The 20,888-nt window shown below is 44.6% G+C and overlaps 2 protein-coding genes across 3 annotated transcripts; both read left to right on the top strand.

Moving 5' to 3' along the window:
* Positions 1-741: 741 nt before the first annotated feature.
* pah (phenylalanine hydroxylase) lies at positions 742-14,933 on the top strand. 2 transcript variants are annotated; one of them, XM_084447907.1, is made up of 14 exons: positions 762-874; positions 3,395-3,634; positions 4,602-4,721; positions 8,503-8,686; positions 9,708-9,796; positions 10,325-10,392; positions 10,960-11,156; positions 11,611-11,746; positions 12,152-12,221; positions 12,507-12,563; positions 12,651-12,746; positions 13,337-13,470; positions 13,669-13,784; positions 14,067-14,933. In XM_084447907.1, the coding sequence occupies exons 2-14, from the start codon at positions 3,614-3,616 to the stop codon at positions 14,108-14,110; spliced, it is 1,332 nt and encodes a 443-aa protein (XP_084304033.1). In that variant the 5' UTR covers positions 762-874; positions 3,395-3,613; the 3' UTR covers positions 14,111-14,933. The 2 variants fall into 2 exon arrangements, with proteins under 2 accessions (XP_084304032.1, XP_084304033.1); XM_084447906.1 differs by lacking the exon at positions 3,395-3,634 and having other exon boundaries at positions 742-874.
* Positions 14,934-15,067: 134 nt separating this feature from the next.
* On the top strand, positions 15,068-19,568 carry th2 (tyrosine hydroxylase 2). The gene is made up of 12 exons (XM_084447908.1): positions 15,068-15,807; positions 15,900-16,074; positions 16,532-16,620; positions 16,737-16,804; positions 16,948-16,998; positions 17,272-17,417; positions 17,823-17,958; positions 18,097-18,166; positions 18,253-18,309; positions 18,555-18,650; positions 18,786-18,919; positions 19,060-19,568. The coding sequence occupies exons 1-12, from the start codon at positions 15,580-15,582 to the stop codon at positions 19,217-19,219; spliced, it is 1,410 nt and encodes a 469-aa protein (XP_084304034.1). The 5' UTR covers positions 15,068-15,579; the 3' UTR covers positions 19,220-19,568.
* The last annotated feature ends 1,320 nt before the right edge of the window (positions 19,569-20,888 follow it).

Below are 20,888 nucleotides of genomic sequence, written 5' to 3'. Positions count from 1 at the left end.
ATTTCCAAGGATTAAGCTAAGTAACCTAGTTTGACATAATGTCACTTGGTGTTAGACAAATATCCAAGGCAATATGGTTTGATGTTTTTCTTCTTAGTACGCTAAGCCTACAGGCAAATGATCTTTGCCATGGGCTTGTATGGTTCACAATGACCACCTTGTAATAAGCCATGCAGAGGGGTTGCCAGGAATTTGGGGCCCCATGGAAAATATATTCCATTGGGCCCCGTTACAATATTGATCAGTGGCAGCTGGTCTGAATCATTCCTCATATTCAACGACGACACGCCTGGACCCATGGAACTCTTTTTGCCTGGACGAAGTGAGGGAGTATCTCTTACTTGTTTATTATCACAGGACAAGGTAGCACAGGCTTGCAGTTGCAGATGCACTCATGAGATAAATGGGGAATGGGGTGTTCTAATATTCAACTGATACCTGGTACATAGTCAATTTTAGAACACTCCACCTGGTGGCGTGTAGGTGTAATTAATATCACAATACCACACGTCTATATTTTTGTCTCCAATATTATCTCTATCTCTTTTATCAGTGTTTGGACCAGCAGAAGTAGGTAGGGAATGGATTCGTTAAAGTTGATTCTGAACAGATACCCGGCTAGCCACCCCTGCAAAACCCCAGCACAACAATAACCAGATGCGTCATTATGTTTCACAACAGGCTCCAGATCCTAAGGGGGTGTGGTGTCACGTGGCCCAACTTTAAATAGCTGAGGTAAGAGCTGCTGAAACAAACTCCTACCAAAACACCACTGTGTCTGTTCCACACCAGTTGCTTCATACCTGTGCAGAAAGAAGACCAGAGGATGGACGCAGTGTACAAGAGGGTCAACGGGGACCATGCTGATAATGGGGTAAACCTTGATTAATCAATCAATAAAGTGCATGTGATAATGTGTGTTATAAAAGTTGATGCTATTTATGTGTGAGTGGTCAGGGTATATAATTGGCAGGTACTTAGATTCCTTTTCACTAGGCTACTACTTACTGTACATATACTCTCGTGATAATCCATATCAAATGAGAAGCATCTTAAATGAGAGAAAAGTGAAGTTAGAGGATCACAACTCCTTTGGACAGTCTGCCTAGTATTTGTGAATATTTGTAGCATTTGTTAAGACAACCATGCCTTTTTTTTTTTAAGAACCATTAGAATGCCAAGTATGTCCTTGTCACCATGCCTGGACTATTCTGGAATCAGTTAACTGTAATCCCCTCATAGAGGAACATTGTTGAACTGAGTGCTCAGTCTGCTGACACACTAAACATTAAAATGTAAACAATATTGAATTGATCTCCAGATATCACTAACAGCACATCAAAGGATTCACACTGTTAACCTAGGTTACTTACTGTGTTTGCTAATTTTCTTGAATTGACAATTACAGGGAGATGCTTTATTCTATTTGCTTTTTTAGTTATTGCCTGGTGATGTGTAAGTAGAGGGTGTGCAGGAAATGATTGGATCTGTGCTGCTGTCTGTTAACTGTGTTGATTGCTTGGATGTGTGCTGTTGTCCTTTAACTATATTGGTTTTGACATTCATGACATTCAACTTTGACATCATTTTCAGCCCTAAAAGAGGCTTTTGCCTCTTGCCAGACCGCTATTGTAAATAAGAATTTGTTCTTAATGGCTTGCCTGGTTAAATAAAGGTTAAATAAAATAAAAATGAATAAAAGGTCAAAAGAAGACACGTAATCCCAGAGAGCCCCCATAAGGCTGTTAGTGCTGAGTAGAGAAAAGTGCATTTAAAAGCAAATTTACTACAGAGGTCAGAGAGCAGAGGTTAGAGTGTGAGCTTTGAAATAAGCCCATTGGAATGTAAAATGTCATGGGTTTCAATCACATACACACACACACACACACACACACACACGATAGCATGGGAAGAATGAATAGGTATCTGATCTATTTGACAGTTTGATGAACTGTACCTTTATGGGTTCATATGAGGTATGTGGGTCATACGTTTGACCATTTATCTAAAAGTAGGCCTAATAACATTTGCACACCACAATAGCAACCACACTGTGTCAAAATAAGATCCACAAGAAAAAAAGAAAAAAAAATCAAATAATAAAAAAACAGAAAGTCTCACTGAGTACCATCAGCTCAATAGGAACCAGGCCAGGTCCAGCCTGGCTGATGGCTGATGGGTGTACATACAGCTGTTCTTTTGATAGTTCTGGCCAAATGTCACTGACTTCCCTTTAGGTGGCGAAGTAAGTAAACCAAGACACAGTGCCTTATCTGGACATCTACACATATTTGATCGAGTCAGCAGGTATCAGTGTTGTCTGTAAATAACAAAGTGTTAATAGGCCTGACCTGTACTAGCCTATATTATCTAAATATATTATATTCAAATATATGATCAGTGCAGTTTAGTCTTCTTAGTCTTCACCTCCAATGCTATGTGGCAAACATAAATAAAATATAAACATAGACGGATCATGAAAATATGGGCCCCTGGGCCTGGATGTGTAGAGGGCACCTTCCCTACCAACTCCCCCCACCCCCCTAGCCTCCGCCGAAATACTGTTGTTCTCATCGTTTGTTTTCTTTCAAAAACTGGAAATGCGAGGAACCTGCTGTAAAGCATCTTACTGCCTTGACTCTTTTTCTTTTTGGGTCTTTCACTTTGCTGCTCCGCTTAATATGTGACGGTGCTCCATTTTACATGTACGGTTCTTTGTCAAGATTAAACAGATTGAACCCATTGACCTTGTGACCTACACCTGTGTGATCTGTCTCGAGTTCATAAACTTTACTAGTGCCCTCTATAGACTAGTTTTATAGCCTACTAATTTATCTATGGAAAGGTAGCCTATAGAAAATATGTAGCCCACACAAGCTTCTCTCTTTTTTTAAAAGACGTCGGCCCCTATAAACTGTGCAAAATATTAATGTTTTTTAATGTTTGTGTAAGGAATCTCACCCTAAATTTCTATCGGTGTCCCTGCAACAAGAAATGCAAAGGGCCCCCTGAGGTCTTGGGCCCCTGGGCCCGGTAGGCCCGTTCGGTAATATGTCTTTGAATATAAATGGTCTTCCAATATCCTGACTGTTTTATTTGTAGGCTACATTTGGCTTCACCTAGGGCTCAATATTAGTAGCACTAGCAAGTTAGCTAGCTAGCAGAAGGCTAGTTAACTCACCAGAATACTCTGTCTGTCAGGTAACGTTAGGCTATTGTCAAATCTTACTCTGTATCTTCTGTTTCTTCCATGATATCCTTTCCCTCATTTCTATTCTTTCAAATCTCTGTACACTTTTCTAATTATTTTGTCCTTCCGTCAAATCTTGTACTCTGATGCTGCAATGCCTGCTGCGTGTAACCGTTGTACTCTTGTCTGCGTTGTGCTCAACAGTTGGACCCGTGTTAAGGGCTTGCCCAGGGTGGGATTCGATCCCACGTTCAACAAGCTCTCACCCTTGTGAGGCGGACATGCTGACAGTTGTGCCAAATTGAGGGCGGCTGTAGCTCAGTTTGTAGAATGGGTCGTTCAATAATCGAAGGGTCAGTGGTTCGAATCCCAGCTCCGACTGTCCACATGTCGAAGTGTCCTTGAGCAAGACACCTAACCCCAATGACCTTTCCCAATGAGCAGGTTAGCACCTTGCATGACAGCTACCGCCATTGGTGTGTGAATGTGTGTGTGAATGGGTGAACGAGAGGCCATTGTAGAGCGCCTTGAGTGCCGCTAAGGTGGAAAAGCGCTATATAAGTGCAGTCCATTTACCATTTACCAATAGGGACGTCCCTCTTGGAAGGACTGTCCGCATTCCTTTGAGGAGTGAGTTTCACCAGCTACTCCACATTTCACTCGGTTACACTAAACTAAACTAACTCACTTAACTAATCTAAACTCACTCCACACCACTGGACATCCAAGTCACGGCACCAATGTAACCGTTGTACTCTGCATTGTCTTCAACAGTTCCACTCATGTTAAGGACTGGCACAGGGAGGGATTCGAACCCACATTCAACAAGCTCTCCTGCTTGTGAGATGGACACGCTGACAGTTGTGCCAATAGGGACGTCTCTTTTGGAGGGACTGTCAGCATTCCTTTGAGGAGTGAATGTCACCAGCTACACTCACTTTTCACTAGGTCACATGTGGCTTACCTCTTTTAGGGAGCGTCAACAAAACAATCTCCAGTGAACGATTTCAGTTAGGGACTATCAAGAAGAAGGCAGGCTACTGGGACTGTGAAATTGCATGGTCTACATTAGCAACATGGGTTTGTTCAATTTAGTTCAAACGGGAGGTTCAATTTAGGAGAGCAAAGTCTTGCCAATCTCTCATCTTAAAGCAATAAAACGTCCACTGTGCTTCGTCACAGGATATGAGCTCCTTTACCCCCAAATTGCCATTGGCCAGACATTAAAAGAAACAAATAAAACAAGGACAAACAACAACAAGGAAAGAATGCCATGTCTCTCGATACCCACTGCACATTATTATGTGAATAAATCTATGGACTAGCAAATTCAAAATGAGAATGTCTACTGTAATTAGGCTGTAGTGGTGTTGCCAAGGCCAGCCACACTGATCTCTCTTTTCTCTTCCAGCCAAGAAGAGGCTCTATGTACCTCGAGGAAGAACCTGGCAACAAGTCTGGGGTGCTGTCCTGCTTCTTCTCCCTGAAAGAGGAGGTGGGGGCACTGGCCAAGGCACTCCGACTGTTTGAGGTAAACCCCCCCACTGTCTCTCCTTTCTCAGACGGTCAACATGCTTGATCTCTTCAAACAAGACCACAGAGCAGGACTGACTCATTCACAGTAATTATATATTTTCTCTTCTTCTGTATATTTGTGTTGGTTGAATGAGCTGACTTTCAACAACAATGAAATCTAAGAAATTTGCTCCCCTTTCAATTGGACGTTTCCTTAAAACAGACTTGAGTTTCTCCAAAATTAGATCAAAGAATCTGAAGATCAGATTCACACTTCTCTCCTCAAATGAGAACCATCCATAGTCCTTACCTGTATCACAACCTGCACCACAGGAGGGCTTATGCGCACACACACACTTCTCTCACCTTCTGCTGACCAGCAGGGAATCTGTCATCAGCTGGCTGGCAGGACTAATTCTGATGAGGGGCAGATCAGACGTAGGGTTTACTACCTGCCATTCGTCAGTCGGAAGGGTTCAACTTAAAGAGACAGGTAGGGCTTCACGCTGGGTTAGCCCGTCCATTCCTCTCTTCCACTCCAACCACATATGGATTTACAAGCTACATGAAGCGCTCCATGAGGCGGCCTGGTTTTGCTTAGCTGCTGAAGATGAAAGCTCCTGACCATGCTGCTGCCCCATGATATTTGTCAGTGAAGGACTTGTGGCTGGTAAGGATGAATTCAGTACCAGCAAATCTCTCCCCCTGGGCCTGTGCTGCTCTGCGTTTAGCTCTGCCCCAGTATTGCTGATGCGTACTACTCGTACCGTACTCCCCATGGGGTGGAAATAATGGACCTTCCAGCAGACAAGTTTTTAGACTAGATAATTTATGGGAGAAATGTTCACATTTAACAAGCCTAAAGTTGGAGGCAAGTTTCCAGCAAGGCATTGGAAAGGCCTGTGCCAGTTTTATTTTGTTTTACATACAGTATGTTATCATTAAAATCACCCGCAAGGCAAGTGTTGTTTTTCATTGAGTATTCAGTAGTGCCTATAACACCAGATTAACACTGCTTGCAATGTTATTCATTATAGAAGTACTGCATGATCAACAATATTGGAAGTAACAACAATTTAAACTTTATCCATTCCACAAGTCCATTCCTTAGATGTCTATTCTTAAGACACTTATTGCTCAGTAGGGTATTAGCCATCTGGATTATCTAGTGTTACTCCAAAGGGGAATCAGATAAAGATATATAGGGTGCATGACTCTAGGAAGGATAATCTGTTGGCGCTTGAATAACCTTTGAGGGCGGGCATGAAACCTTACTTTGGCACAACACAGCAGATGTCATGCATAGAGTGTGTAGAGTGTCTGACATTAGGTTAGACATGTTGCTGTAGTCAAACCAGCCTGAAGGTCAGTCACGCTATTTGTTAGGCCAGGTCAGCCAGTGCCAAGGTTTTATTTTCTGTTGACTCAACTGATTACGTGCTCCGCACTTTCTACAGTAACCGGCAGCAATCGAATGGTTCAGCCTTCAGCAATGCAGAGAAATCAAAGTACAAATTGGATGTCCTGGTCAAAACATTTGGAATGATACGCTCTCTGTGTTATTGTTTGTATGCATGTATGAACTGGGCACGTGGGTGTGTTTGATGTGGTCTGCGTCTGCGTCTGCCAAGTATTGCACTCCAAGCACAGTTGAAAACACAAGGAAAGATCTCTGGACCTATGAGCTCCCCTTCCCCAGATCCACCCCCTACTCCACCTCCTCCTCCCACCCCCTTTTCTCACCAAACTCAGCTTTAGTCCAGCACGCCACCCCTTCCCATGTCTCTCTTTATATAAAATAGGCCATAAGCCTCCACAAAAAAGTCAACCCACCGTAACACGTTGGCTCTCAGTGCCAGAATGAGATCATATTTTGGTGGATGGTCCAGAAATGCAATTACGAATATGGGTCTGTTAATGTTCAGTTATGTGGAGTGAAAAATCAAGGTAGCACATGCTACAGTTTGTTTTACAGTTCACACATCATTTTCACTTCTATCAAGCTGTGTGAAGACTGGAAAAAGTCAGGTCTGTAAACAAATTCATTAGAGATTTTAAGTCAGACAGTAGCAGAATTATGCAGTCAATTAATCAGATACTGTACAGCACCCAATCAGGTAGCACCTTATTTTTCTCAAAACAATGTGTGTGTTTCACTAGTATTTTTAATCCCCACCAGAATGCATATTCTCAGTATTTTCTAGGTGTCAAGAGAGGTGTGACATAAGTCATACAACCCAACTCCACCCACTGTTTATCCCTTGGGAACCCCAGTGCATGTGATATTGTGTGGCTGTCATGTGAGGAGAATCAGTTCGAGCATCTTTTAAGCACTTTCCGACTGGACCTGGACCAGTGAGGCTCAGCACTCAGAGCAGAAGCATGGGACATGTTCACGTAGGTCCAGAGATCTGCCCTATAGGGCAGCCACTCACTGAACCCCAGACCCATATGGCCTCAAAGAGCCACAGTAGGGAGAATAGGATCCAGATGGAGATGGAGAGAGAGAGGAGAGAGAGAGAGAGAGGAGGGAGAGAAGAGGGCTGAGTGCCCCCCGAGCCCGCCTCTCCGCTGGGCCTATGACAGAGAGAGAACGCTCTACTCCCTCTCTCTTCTGTTACATAAACAAAACCCATTTTATTTGCAACTACACACGCAAGATTTCTGTTTCATGTTTTCTAAATACCAAGCCAATGACTGTCAGCTATGTGGACAGGGAGTCTGTTCCAAACTCTGGAGTCCGGAAATCTGGATCCGTTTTGTATTGTTGTTTTCTGTATAGACCAATAAAATGCAGCTGCTGCATGTCTAGTGAAACTATTCAGTACATGCATGCATTAGCCTGGCTCTGGTCAGTTCTGGAACAGTCAACAGTTGATTAGCATTGGGATTGTTCTCTTTGTTGTGACCCCAGGGCATGGTAGGCTCCAGAAAGTCTGTCAGGTGACAAGTGGTTGCGTGTGCTAATACTGCCCTCTAGTGGTAAAGCAGAAACTAGATCCAGACACTCAGATTTTTGGAAATAATATGAATGACTCATCATGACCTTCCAACCACCACAGTATTAACCCATCATCAAACGCAACAATGCATTGCCGTCATTTCTTTTTGATATAAGTATAATCAGAAAGGCAAAGCTCTCGATCTACCGGTCTATCTTCGTCCCCACCCTCACCTATGGTCATGAAGGAGGGGTCATGACCGAAAGAAGGAGATCACGGATACAAGCGGCCAAAATGAGTTTTCTCCGGAGGGTGGCTGGGGTCTCCCTGAGAGATCAGGTGAGAAGTTCAGTCATCCGGGAGAGACTCGGAGTAGAGCCGCTGCTCCTTTGCGTCGAAAGGAGCCAGTTGAGGTGGTTCGGGCATCTAGTGAGGATGCCTCCTGGGCGCCTCTCTAGGGAGGTGTTCCAGGCGTGTCCGGCTGGGAGGAGGCCGCGGTGTAGACCCAGGACTAGGTGGCGGGACTACATCTCCGCACTGGCCTGTGAGCGGCTAAAGATTCCCCAGGCAGAGCTGGTTGATGCTGCTAGGGAAAGGGATATCTGGGGCCCCCTGCTGGAGCTGCTGCCTCCGCAACCCGACCCCGGATATGCGGATGAAGATGGACGGATGGATGGATGGTATAATCAGAAATGATTATTATTCATACGAATGTACTGGAATAAAGTCAGTTGCCATCCTGATCACGGGAGCTCACATTCTGTGAAGCCAAGCTATTAAGTCAGGCTTATTCAGGTTAAAATGAAAGGAGGTTTAACTGCTGAGGCCTCCCTCCTGTGCTTCTGTGAACGACAGGAGAAGGGGATCAACCTGACGCACATCGAGTCACGTCCGTCCCGAATGAACAAAGAGGAGTTTGAGTTCTTCATCAGCGTGGACCACAACTGCTCCCAGGCTCTGGAGGAGATCATCGAGTGCCTCCGCAAAGAGATCAGTGGCAGCGTCTATGAGCTCTCACGGGACAAAAGGAAGGACACAGGTGTGTGTGTGTGTGTGTGTGTGTGTGTGTGTGTGTGTGTGTGTGTGTGTGTGTGTGAGGAAGTTGTAATTGCCATCGTTAATGTAAATGGTGTGTGTGTCTGTGGTTGTTGCAAGATAATGCTCCCTCCCCCCCTCTAATATCAATATTCTATCTATGAACAAACACATAGGGTTCAGTTTATTCCATTTAAATTCCATCTACCCGGGAAATGTTGAGGAGGGAGGTAGACAAAAGCTGTTATTGTTATCAATTACTCCCATTAGCGATGTCCCAGCAGCTAAGCTCCGGGTAGCGCTTCAGCAGGCCACCAGACAGACTTTGTAATCGGTAGCCAGTGTCGCCGCAGTGACGGGTGGCCCTCTCCCTTCCTCCCGGGCCCTTTATTAGTTGTTTCCAGAATGACATTAGTTTAGTTACTGAGGACCAACAGGCCCCGGGGACGAACAGAGGGCCCCAGTGTCGCCCAGCGCCGGCAGAACACACGGCCAGTGTGTGGGCCCCGGACCTGGGGGAGACCCTAACAAGGTCAAGGCCCCCTGCCAGAGACACAGACAGATAGATGGAGACAGACAGGGCCACCATCAAGTCTGCCTGCCATGACCTCTGCCTAGCCGACAGACCCTACCGGACGGGGTCAAGTGTATGGGGGGAGATATCTGTATTTATGGCCTGCGATGGAGACAGCCTGTTTTTAGAGGGGCCTGGCTGGACCGTATTGTTCTCGGTGCCTGGGGCTGGACCACACTGCCCAAATGTAGATTAATGAGCAGAGCCCAGTGGTTCTGACTGGGCATAAATCCACATCCAGCCAAGAAACGACCTCCCGTGCTGCTCTGTTCAGCGTCAAAATGTCTCCCAAAGCACAAAACACTGGGGAGTCAAGTCCCTGCTAAAGGATACACATCAATATCCATTAATATGAATTTGGTGGTGGTGGTGATGATGATGATGATGATGATGGTGGTGGTGGTGATGATGATGATGATGATGATGATGATTGTTGTTGCTTTCTCCACAGTCCCATGGTTTCCCAATGACATCCAGGACTTGGATCGCTTTGCAAACCAGATTTTGAGTTATGGGTCGGAGCTTGATTCCGATCATCCGGTAAGCCATTTATCTTTGTTTATGACATCCTGTCTGTAGATGTGTGTGTGTGTGTGTGTTTGTGTTTGTGTGTGTTTGTGTGTGTTTGTGTGTGTGTGCGCGAGCACGCGTAATTTTTGTCTGTGGATGTGTGTGTGCGTGTGCGTGTCTGTCTTCTGTGTGGACACACATCTTTTATGAAAGACTAATGCAGAGATGACAGCCCCACTCTGACATCTTTTGCAATGGAAACTGTCCAGGCCCACAAATTGATGTCATTGCTTTAATTGAGCCCCTATAATTATAGATAATTGCTCTCTTTTGCCAGCTCCATTAAAGTGAAATGTATTCACCATAAGCTGAAAACACCCTACAAAGGCTTCATTTGAATATGTGTCTCAGTGTTCTTATTGGAGTGGGAGTGTATAATGCTGTCAAAGGCCACAGGGCTTAGCCCCCTAGCTGAGGATTTCCACCCTTTGATACGAGACGTGCAGATGTTCATGAGATCTGACATTGTCTGCCGTCGTCTGTCTGTCTCTCCGCCAGGGCTTCACAGACCAAGTGTACAGATCTCGGAGGAAGGAGTTTGCCGACATTGCCTTCAACTACAGACAGTAAATATCTGTTCGACTTGTGCATTTTGCACTTCTAGGGAGATAAGAGGCATAGCGTCAACAAATGACAGGCTGCGCATTGAAACTCATTAAATGCCAAGCATCTCCGCTGGCTGTCGTAGCCCCTTAGCACTGCACCGTGGGGCCCTGCTCCGTCCCCCCACCACTCTTCTCCATCCCACTTCCTGTTTGCCCTATAATCAAAATGGCCACAAACAAAAGAGGGTGGTCAAATTACAGGGGAGCAGTGGTGGATTTGAAGCCTCTGTCTTTGTCCACATAATTGAGACATATTATTCATGGGCACTACAAAGAGACCCAGTGAAACGCCCACAGAGGAGCTGCTCATTTGCATAGTGGCGGTGGGGGGGGGGGCGAGGGGGGGGGACCTTGACGACGGATGAAGCGATCACACTGGTCGCCCACGTCTCACCATCACATCCGGTTTCCCATATCCTCCCTCTACCCAAACGGTGTGTGTGTGTCTGTGTCCATTCATGCGCTCGTGCTTGTATATGCGTGTATGTGTGTGTCTGTGTGTGTGTTAACGACGTATCCCTCTCCCAGCGGCCAGGTCATTCCCAAGGTGGAGTACACGGCGGTAGAGAAGGCGACATGGGGCACGGTGTTCAAGGAGCTGAAGACCCTGTACCCCACGCACGCCTGCCGTGAGCACAACCGCGTGTTCCCCCTGCTGGAGAAGTACTGTGGCTACACGCAAGACAACATTCCCCAGCTGGAAGACATCTCCAAGTACCTGCAGTGTACGCCAGCGTGCCGGTTTCCTCTCCACTTAACACTGTTAGAGTCCCTGCATGACTGTGAAACCCCACTGCCCCATAATGGAGGAGCCATGTACTCTGAGTCACCCTAGCTCGGGATCATGGCGCGTAGCAGCGTCCTTATCCGGGCCATTTTGGGGATGTGAGGACATGGGGCATGTCTAAATGCCCCACTTCCTTCCTCTCCTGTCTATCAGTGTCCCATATACACTCATGCGCTCACATGACATCCTTTCTTGCATTTTGGCCTCAGCACTAGACTTTGCTCTTAGTCACTTGTTCAGAAAGGAGATGCACTTGTGAGTTCAGGCGAGTAGTAGCACGCTGACGACCTCCGTCAAATGCAATTATTGCAAATCGCTTTGGTTAAAAGCGTCTGCTAAATGACTGTAATGTTATGTAATGTAATGTTGTTTTTTCCGTCTCTCTACCGCAGCGTGCACGGGCTTCCGGCTGCGCCCGGTGGCCGGTCTGCTGTCCTCCCGCGACTTCCTGGCCGGCCTGGCCTTCCGAGTCTTCCATTCCACACAGTACATCCGTCACCATTCCAAGCCCATGTATACCCCCGAGCCGTGAGTTGTCACACCCTAGGAGACAATCGCTTACTGGACTAAGCTAGCCCTTATGCAAAGAAAATATATTCCCCTATATATTAGCTGTCAATATATTATAGTATGTAAAATGTGTGGAGGAAATATACAGAATAATATATACATACATGATATATTGAATAATACATAAGGAATTGCTGCTTTTCATATATTGCAGTATATTGTAAAATATAACCACTAGTTTCCTATATATGGAAATGTATTGTTTGATATATGACATTATATTTTCCAATATATTGCAATATATTTTTGTTTCATAAGGGAGGCTGGCTGTTAAAGAAGTAATGTGAACATATGAAAGGTTATAAGGACATGCAGTCAGTGATGTAACGTCTATCCTGGGTTGATAACTTTATCGGTCTACAGGGATATCTGCCACGAGCTCCTGGGGCATGTGCCTCTGTTTGCCGACCCTGGCTTTGCCCAGTTCTCCCAGGTAAAGTCTCCCAAAGCAAAAGCACAGGAATATTTCTAAGATGGCATTTTTCAATATCATCATGGGAAAAGTAAACTAATGAAATATCGCTCCGGGGGAATATTTTGTAGTCTTGTGAGACCACTTTCAGAACTGAATGTGAGCTCACTAGATCAGGATGGTCTCACAAGGCTAGGTATTTTGTGCACAATTTCCGGAGAGTTATGTAGATGGTCAGCTACTTGCCAACCTTGATCTCTATGCAAGAGTCAATTCAAACTATTTACTCAATTATCTCCTGTACAGGAAATTGGTCTGGCCTCTCTGGGTGCCCCTGACGAGTACATCGAAAGACTCGCCACCGTGAGTGTTCCAAACGCGCTGAGCTCTGATTATTATTTCTTATCAGGAGGATGTGAACGTATATGACGATCTCTCTTTGTCCTACAGGTCTACTGGTTCACTGTGGAGTTTGGTCTCTGCAAGCAGGGCTCTGAGATCAAGGCCTACGGAGCTGGCCTGCTCTCATCATTTGGAGAGTTGCAGGTTGGTGCCTATCACTGCTTGGTCCAATTACAGTACAGAAGGTCTATCTACTGTATTACATAACTTGGAAGACTTAAGTCATCCTCCGAGAGAGAGACAATATAGGCTACTTCTGTCCTCCTTTCTCTAGACCTTGTCTTGTTATGCAAGCCTGTGCTGCTGCTCCATTAGACTGGCAGTACTGTAGGTTAGTGGTCCAGCCTGGGCTCAGGTTAAATGTGTCACTGGGGGAAAGTACTGCCTGGGGAGTTTCACTGGGGAAGTGGGTTAGTGATTCACTGGGGAAGACAGGATCCATAATGCATGTTCCACAGGTCTCTGGTTACATCAGAGCCCGCCAGACAGTGGAGGATGTGCAATTCACTGAGTCACATCAGTTAGACGGTGCCCCACTGAGGCCTGTTTCACACTGCACTTCCTGTTTACTGGTCAAGGCTTGTGGAAATGAATCTCATTTGAGGATTGTTTGATAACTTGCACTCATGCTGATCATTGTGGCTATAACAATTTATTTCCATTACAGACACACCGTTTTTGAAGTAGAGTAGTAGGAATCACGTTTGCTTTACTTGTTTTGATGTGTTTCCTAGTACTGTCTGAGTGACAAGCCCCAGATCCTGAACTTCGACCCTGATAAGACCAGCCTCCAGAAGTACCCAATCACAGAGTTCCAGCCTGTTTACTTTGTCGCTGAGAGCTTTGAGGATGCCAAGGAAAGAGTCAGGTAGAACCGAATACAGTAGATTAAGATTCAGATTCCTTTATTGTTATGCCCTTTGTACATGTACAGAGGAGTAACATTATTGGGTTCTGGCTCCTCAACCTCACAGTAGGCCTATACTGTCCTCAAACATCTCTTGATCATATTCATCAATTTAATGTACTCAGGGAAGCACAACCTGTTATGTGACTCCCGTTACAGGAAATTTGCTACCACTATCCCTCGTCCATTCAGTGTGTGCTACAATGCTTACACTCAGAGCATTGAAGTCCTGGATAACACCCAGCAGCTCAGAAACCTGGCTGACAACATCAGTGGTGGGTGACACTAACGAATGCCCTTGTTTTGCCTTGAGGCTACATCTCACAGTGTACCCAACGTCTCTAACCAAACCAGCATCATACTTAGGCTTATATAAATTATATAACTGACAATATTTAGAAATTCAAATACGATATCGTTTTTGTCTGTAGTCATACCTACTCAAATGTGTCAATTCGTTTGCCACTTTCTGTATTTTTCCTCAGTGACACGAAGTTTTAAGCAAGAGTTTATTTATTTATTTATTTATTATTCTTTTATTTTGTTTTTTATTTCAGGTGAAATCGGCATTTTGTGCAATGCCCTGCGGAAATTGGAGTAAGAAAATGTTTTTGCTTGGATCCATAAGAGCTCACGCGCACATCGATGGAATCTTTCATTTCTGTGATGGAAACCTGTTACTGCCGTCATATTTGCAATGTGCATGCTTGTTATTCGCATGCAATTTCAACTTCGCTGTAACATTTTTACAGCTGAATGCTATAGGCTACCTGGCCTACCTTAGTTAAACGAAATATGCTATAGGCTTAGTGCAACTTCACATTTAGTGACATAGCCTAATAGGCCTACTATCCATATAGAAAACTAATCATAATCAAATTAGTAGAAAAGGTAGATAGAATGATAATCATACTTCAATACTCAATAGTTATATGGTCTGGTGGCAATCAAAAAACGTAGTCCTAATCGCACATTGTAAATAGTCTAGCTACATTTTTAAAGAAACATGTTTCTTAAAATGATTTGTAAGATATGTTGGTGATTTTTGCTTCACCCTATGCCGTCTTTTGTAGTCTTTCCCCAGTTATCATTGTAATTTTCTCAAACCAGCTGAGACCACTTGGAAGAACGAGTTGCTTGCTTGAGGAACATTATTCGCTTATTACAGTATGAGCCTGTGAAGATCACTTATTTGTGAAAGTGTTTTATTTTGAAAGAAAAAACATGTAGGCTATCAATTGTTGTAAACGGGGAACACAATAACAATATTTAGCCAAGTATTTTCCTTTGATAACTGATCTCTGAGCATGGTATATAGGCTAGCCTACTGACTTATTTTCTATTCTATGATAGCACTTAAACATTTTGAATGATATGCATGGAATTTGTTGTAATTGATGTGCTAAATAAATATCTTTACAGTAGCCTCTAAGCATGTGATTTTATGCTGGAAATGTAAAATCTTTCGATTTAGAGCCTATTTATAGGCTAGGTATTAGGCCTATTATCGTTTTATTATTAAATGTAGCCTATTATTTTAAATCGATTAATAGTCACCATTAGCCTATTAGGCTACTAAATAAGAACCGTTCATATCACCATTCTCAATCAGTAGACTATACTAAAATAACTAAACTGTGTAGAAAACGGTTTCAGCCAAAGAGATGAGAATGGGCTTAGGTCTAGCTGAAATGATCTCAGATAGACTATTATTGTGGGCTACTTTTAAAACAAACACTTTCGGTGACGAATTGCCTATGTGCACCGACCTATCAGAAATCGTTTCATAAATCAGCTATTTTTGTTCCATAACAGAAGATGCGATTGTATGACGCAAAACACCTCATAAAATCAGACGCAGGCATTTGCGTAAGTAATTTCCATAAGGAATCCTGATGGCATATAAACCTGTCTCCCGACTGATGGCACAGAATACAGGAGATCACACCGGTGCGCCTTTGGCTCCTTATTCAGCACACTTGTGTAGGCTATATCAAATCATAACAATATCATAATTGAACAAGTCAGGAATATTAGTTTGAAGGACTCGTACAACAATCAGGGACCTAAATGAAGACGGAAAGTGTGGTGCAAAATGCTCCGTTCACCGGCAGAAAACGGAGTCTTATCGAAGATGCCCGCAAAGAGCGCGCGAGCGGCTCCTCCTCTCCGGGCCCCTCGCGCTGCGGAGACAACTTTGTGTTTGAGGAGAAGGATGGAACGGTGACACTGAACATTCTTTTTGCTCTCAGCAACGAGAAAAATGCAGGGTTCTTTAAAACGGGCAAAGTCTTTGAGGTAAGATAAAAAAGGCTGATCTATTTACAATCGTGAGTTTAAACTCGTTTTTGACAGGCTATAAATAGGCCTAATTATTTTTTGCTTTGCAGACGTTTGAAGCTAAACTCCTACACATTGAAAGCCGACCTGGGAGGAAGTCGAAGAACAGTGTGACGGATTTAGAGTTCTTTATGAAGTGTGAAGTTCAAAGCTCTGACATCGACGTATTCATCAACTCTCTGAAACGAGTTGCTGATGATGTGCGCACAGTCACAGAGGAAAAAGGCAATTATTTTGTCAATATTTTCCACTTTTGTTGTTTTGTTCCTTATACTTTATGTTGGAAAATGTGAGGCCTTGAATCAGAATCAGATCAGTTTATTGCCATGGTATTTTGCAAATATTGTTTTGTCGATGGTGCATACTGTACATTGATGGAGACATTAGACAGGGTGCAGGACAGGACAGTGCAAATACAAAATACAATATATTCAATAAAGTACAAATGCAAAATACACAATACGTATACACAGAATGGAGTGTGGTGAGTGTAGCCTATATATAGTGCGTGTGCAGAGTATAATGTAGGCCTATGTGTGATGTTTTATACAATGTGTGAATAATGGTAACATTAGGCTATTATTGGCCTTTATATTTAACAATGATCATTAATGGGACAGCAGAATTTAACAGATTAAAACCATGTACTCATGCTATGTAGGCTACTTCCTCCTTTCTGTAGTTCCCTGGTTTCCCAGAAAAATAAAAGATCTGGACAAATGCAACCTATTAATAACAAAATATGACCCAGATATGGATCAAGATCATCCCGTGAGTGTTACTAGTACTTTCATATACAAATGCATAAATTATTTTTGCATCAATTATAATTGATGACGCTGATTGCTGAATCAATCCACTAACATGCCCAGGACTCTCTGTTGCAGGGATTCACAGATCCAGAATACAGGAAGAGAAGAGCATTCATCTCTGAACTTGCCTTCAACTACAAACAGTGAGTGATGATCGGGGTGTCATGATGTACAGTAAATCCAATGGATGGTCTATCTATTCTGCCAGCTACAGTACTTTAGTCAACGACTGGTGTCATGATGTGCCGTATGCCTAATGCATCATGGCTGTCTTTCTGTTCCACAGAGGGAACCCATTACCCAGGGTGGACTACACTCCAGAGGAGGTGTCAACATGGTGAGACCTTCATGCTGCCCGACCAGCTCAGTCACTATAAATTTCATGGGCACAGGCTCGAAGCCCATGTTGGGCATAGCAAATATATAGGGGCTGGTCATTACATAGTGACAGACAAGGTGGTGGGGCTGGTTGTTACACGTTGTGACATAGTGAGGCTGTTCTATTCACGTAGTGACAGACAAGGCGCATACAGTATGTAACATACAACGACGAGGTGTCTTCACATGGGATGCAACCGTCTTCATGCCTCTGGTTCTTGTCCCCTTACAGGAGACAGGTGTACCGGACCCTGCGAGACATCTACCCCAGCCTGGCCTGCACACAGTTCCTGGATGGTCTACAGCAGCTGGAGAGGGAGTGTGGCTACGGAGAGGACCAAATCCCACAGCTCGCGGAGGTCTCGGCCTTCCTCAGAGGTGAGAAAATAGTCCACTTCTGCCTAGAGTGAGAGCACTACTACGGACATCTGTTCTCACCAGGCCGACATTGGACAGTCCACTCTGTTGGTCACTGTATACTCACTCAGACTGTTGTTAATTCGAATTTCATTTGATAAGCTTGAATGAGTAATGGTTGAATTGTGCTGAAGGGACACCTCAAAGCTAAGCGAGAGCAGCCTCTCTGTCAAACAGAATGAATCATGACCAACAGCTCTAGATTGTCTTGAAGGAATGATGCCAGTCTCCCTGGCACCAAATCGTCTCGGCATCAAAGTCAAGGACTCAATGATGCTCATTTGTGTTTATTAAGAATACGGGTGCCATGTAAAAGCTTGCTTCCATCATGAATGTGTCTGACTGACAGCTGTGCTGTGATTTCAGAGAAGACAGGCTTCCAGCTGCGGCCGGTAGCAGGTCTGCTGTCAGCCAGGGACTTTCTGGCGAGCCTAGCCTTCCGGGTGTTCCAGTGTACCCAGTACATCCGCCACGCCTCAGCACCCATGCACTCTCCTGAGCCGTAAGGCAATTCTCATGATTAACTGTAGGCTGTTAAGATGATTCAAGGATGTTCATTTCTCATACAGTACAAGATGCAGGCACCATGTACAGCACAATGAAACGCTCAATTCGTTGTCTCTGCCATTCCTTCTTACAGAGATTGCTGTCATGAGTTGCTTGGCCATATCCCCATGCTTGCCGACAAAGAATTTGCTCAGTATTCCCAGGTGAGGTTCTCTCCACTCTCAAATTTGTCACTGTGATTGTTCAGAGGGATCGTGAATTAATGTCATCATCTCATTTTCAATTGCAGGAGATTGGTCTTGCCTCTTTGGGAGCGTCAGATGAAGATATCGAGAGACTCTCGACGGTGAGATGTCAACATTTGTGCGTTCAAAACGAGCATTAAGCAGTGACCTCTCAGATTAGAACACACTGTCTGTGCTGGACTGAATTTGAGTGCAATGGAGCAATGTCACTTTTCTGCCATCTAGTGGAAGGAGTAGGCGAATGCACAATATGATTTTCTGCTGCCTTATGTCCCAGGTTATGAGAAGTACGATGAGGGGCATTGAACCTGGTCATGATCATTCCTCGTTGTGTTTTCCTTCACAGCTGTATTGGTTCACGGTGGAATTCGGACTCTGTAAGCAGAACGGAACAGTGAAGGCATACGGTGCCGGTCTCCTGTCCTCTTATGGAGAACTCATAGTAAGTTGGATTCACTATGGTATTACATTGTGTCTACTCGGTCCTATATCTCTTTACGATGTTCACTGCAGGAGAGGACCGTACCTCATTTCTCAGTTATGTTAATTAATGAGACCCCTCTGACCTCTGTTTCAGTATGCGCTTTCTAACGAGCCGGAGTACAAGCCCTTCAACCCTGAGGAGGCCGTCGTCCAGCCCTACCAGGACCAAACCTACCAGCCTGTTTACTTTGTGTCGGAGAGCTTTGAGGATGCCAAGATAAAGATGAGGTACATGAGTGGCCTTAGTATGTTGTATGTTGCCTTAGTATGTTGTATGTTGAGTTTGAAAGTAACCAAGTGTGTTACATGCACTAATGTTGTGTAAGGTGTGTGTGTGAGTATGTACTAAGACATCAACTGTGCTTCAGGAGGTACTCGGCAACGATCCGGCGACCCTTCTCGGTGCGGTACGACCCGTTCACCTGCAGCCTGGATATCCTGGACCAGCCCAGTAAGGTCCAGAACGCCCTGAGCCAGATGAGAGAAGACCTGAAGATCCTCCACAGTGCCCTGGAGAAGCTAGGCTGAAGATCTCCCACAGGGCCCTGGAGAAGCTAGGCTGAGTCCACACAGTAGGCCGGGTGTTTGTTTGTTTGTTTCTCTCTCTCTCTCTCACCATTGTAATGATTCCTTCATTCAACTGATAAAACACAACACACCAGCATATTTGTCATCCACAAGATTCATAAAATATCTGTTATTCATCTATCTGTACAGTAAAATATAATGTGGAGAATGTAAAAAGCAATAAATCTATATATTTATTTGGAAATATTTGTCCAAAGGTACTCCTTCTAGAACTGATGAAAGACAGAGGTGTGTGTGTGTGTGTGTAGGGAGGGGAGTGAGACTGAAAGAGATGGAGCAAGAAAACAGGATGTGTGTCTAAGTGAAAAACCCTATGAACATGGTTACATTAAAGAGGAGAGACGCAGGGGATCCGATGTCTCTGTGTATTTGTGCTTGAAGGAGCGAGAGAGAGAGAGAGAGAGAGAGGGGTAACAGAGTGTAAGAGGACGGTGGGACTACTACAATATACTGTATAAGCCATGTGCTTCTCATTCCAAACCAACTGTTTCCATTCGGAAAATTCTTGGAGCCTGTTTGTCTTCACGTGTTATTAAGAAAAGGGAAGGAGCTAATTATAAATGATTTAAGTATCATGTTTCCTCGGTTGGCTGCAGTCAGAGCCAATGGTAGATCTGGACCGGGCCAGGTCACTGGGACCTCACAGTACAACGCAGCATGGTCAGTAGGGCTTCACAGCTGACAGAAATCCTCCCCCTCCCTTCCCTCCTCCTCCCCTCACTCCATCTTTCTATCCTGGGCATTCGGTCTGCGATTCAGCCTGTGGGGTTCTAAGGGTGTCAGGTGTATTTAATTTCCATATAAATGACATGGTGCCTGTGGTGCGAGTTCACTTCAAAAGCCCGAGCACAAATCACCCCATGTACAGTGGTCATAAAACATCATGATGTAGCCTATATGTTGACTGGTAAAGCCTCCAGCTTCCAGCCACCTTGTGTGGGAAGGCCTTCCTTTACCACGTTTCCACTGTAAATCAAACCTCTTTCACCCTCTCAGGGAAACCCAAGCCCTCCATTTGCGCTTCAGAGAGAACGGTGCACGGAGAAGGGGGGGGAGAGTGATCTACTGCTTGACTGGGAGTGCAGCAGTGCACACACATCCACTTCCTTTCAGCCCCCAAAAGTTGAACACTTCATAATTTCTAGTAGCTCATCTTACATCCTGCACTCTCAAATCCACAAATCCCCCTTGAAACCGCCGATGGTATCCAAATCTGCTGGGCCCCAAACAAAAGAGCGTTGCCATGGCAAAAAGATAACCACGGCGGGCTCCAGCTGAATTCTTGTGCCTGACGCACTACCCGCAAATCCCAACCCCAGTGTCATCCTGCCTCCAAGTGTAAGTGTTTCCCTTGTTAATATAATGATCATCATCATTACCTCGGCACGCCCGTCTTCCAAGCTGAAAACATCAGGGTCATCAAGTTTACTCTCCCCAAGACTTCAGGGCCAAGCGAGCATAGAAGCACAAACTGCCGGTGGGACACTCATGGAAATAGGTGAGTGGGTGTGTTATGTATGTCACCTACTGTATAATGAATATTCTAGCAGTTTATGAATTGTAGTCATGCTCACACTTTAAAGAGGACAATGACTTCTTGCACTTCAGA

The sequence above is a fragment of the Borostomias antarcticus genome (genome assembly GCF_949987555.1).
Source record: "Borostomias antarcticus genome assembly, chromosome: 13".
Taxonomy (NCBI): domain Eukaryota; kingdom Metazoa; phylum Chordata; class Actinopteri; order Stomiiformes; family Stomiidae; genus Borostomias; species Borostomias antarcticus.
This window is presented reverse-complemented; position numbering and strand designations above follow the sequence as displayed.

Excerpts from the sequence above, each read along its gene's own strand:
- pah (XM_084447906.1), top strand. The coding sequence starts at position 827 with ATGGACGCAGTGTACAAGAGGGTCAACGGGGACCATGCTGATAATGGG. Across the intron at positions 11,157-11,610 it reads CATCTCCAAGTACCTGCAGT|CGTGCACGGGCTTCCGGCTG; the intron begins GTACGCCAGCGT and ends TCTCTACCGCAG. Across the intron at positions 12,747-13,336 it reads CATCATTTGGAGAGTTGCAG|TACTGTCTGAGTGACAAGCC; the intron begins GTTGGTGCCTAT and ends TGTGTTTCCTAG.
- th2 (XM_084447908.1), top strand. The coding sequence starts at position 15,580 with ATGAAGACGGAAAGTGTGGTGCAAAATGCTCCGTTCACCGGCAGAAAA. Across the intron at positions 16,075-16,531 it reads CACAGTCACAGAGGAAAAAG|TTCCCTGGTTTCCCAGAAAA; the intron begins GCAATTATTTTG and ends TCCTTTCTGTAG. Across the intron at positions 16,805-16,947 it reads CTTGCCTTCAACTACAAACA|AGGGAACCCATTACCCAGGG; the intron begins GTGAGTGATGAT and ends TCTGTTCCACAG.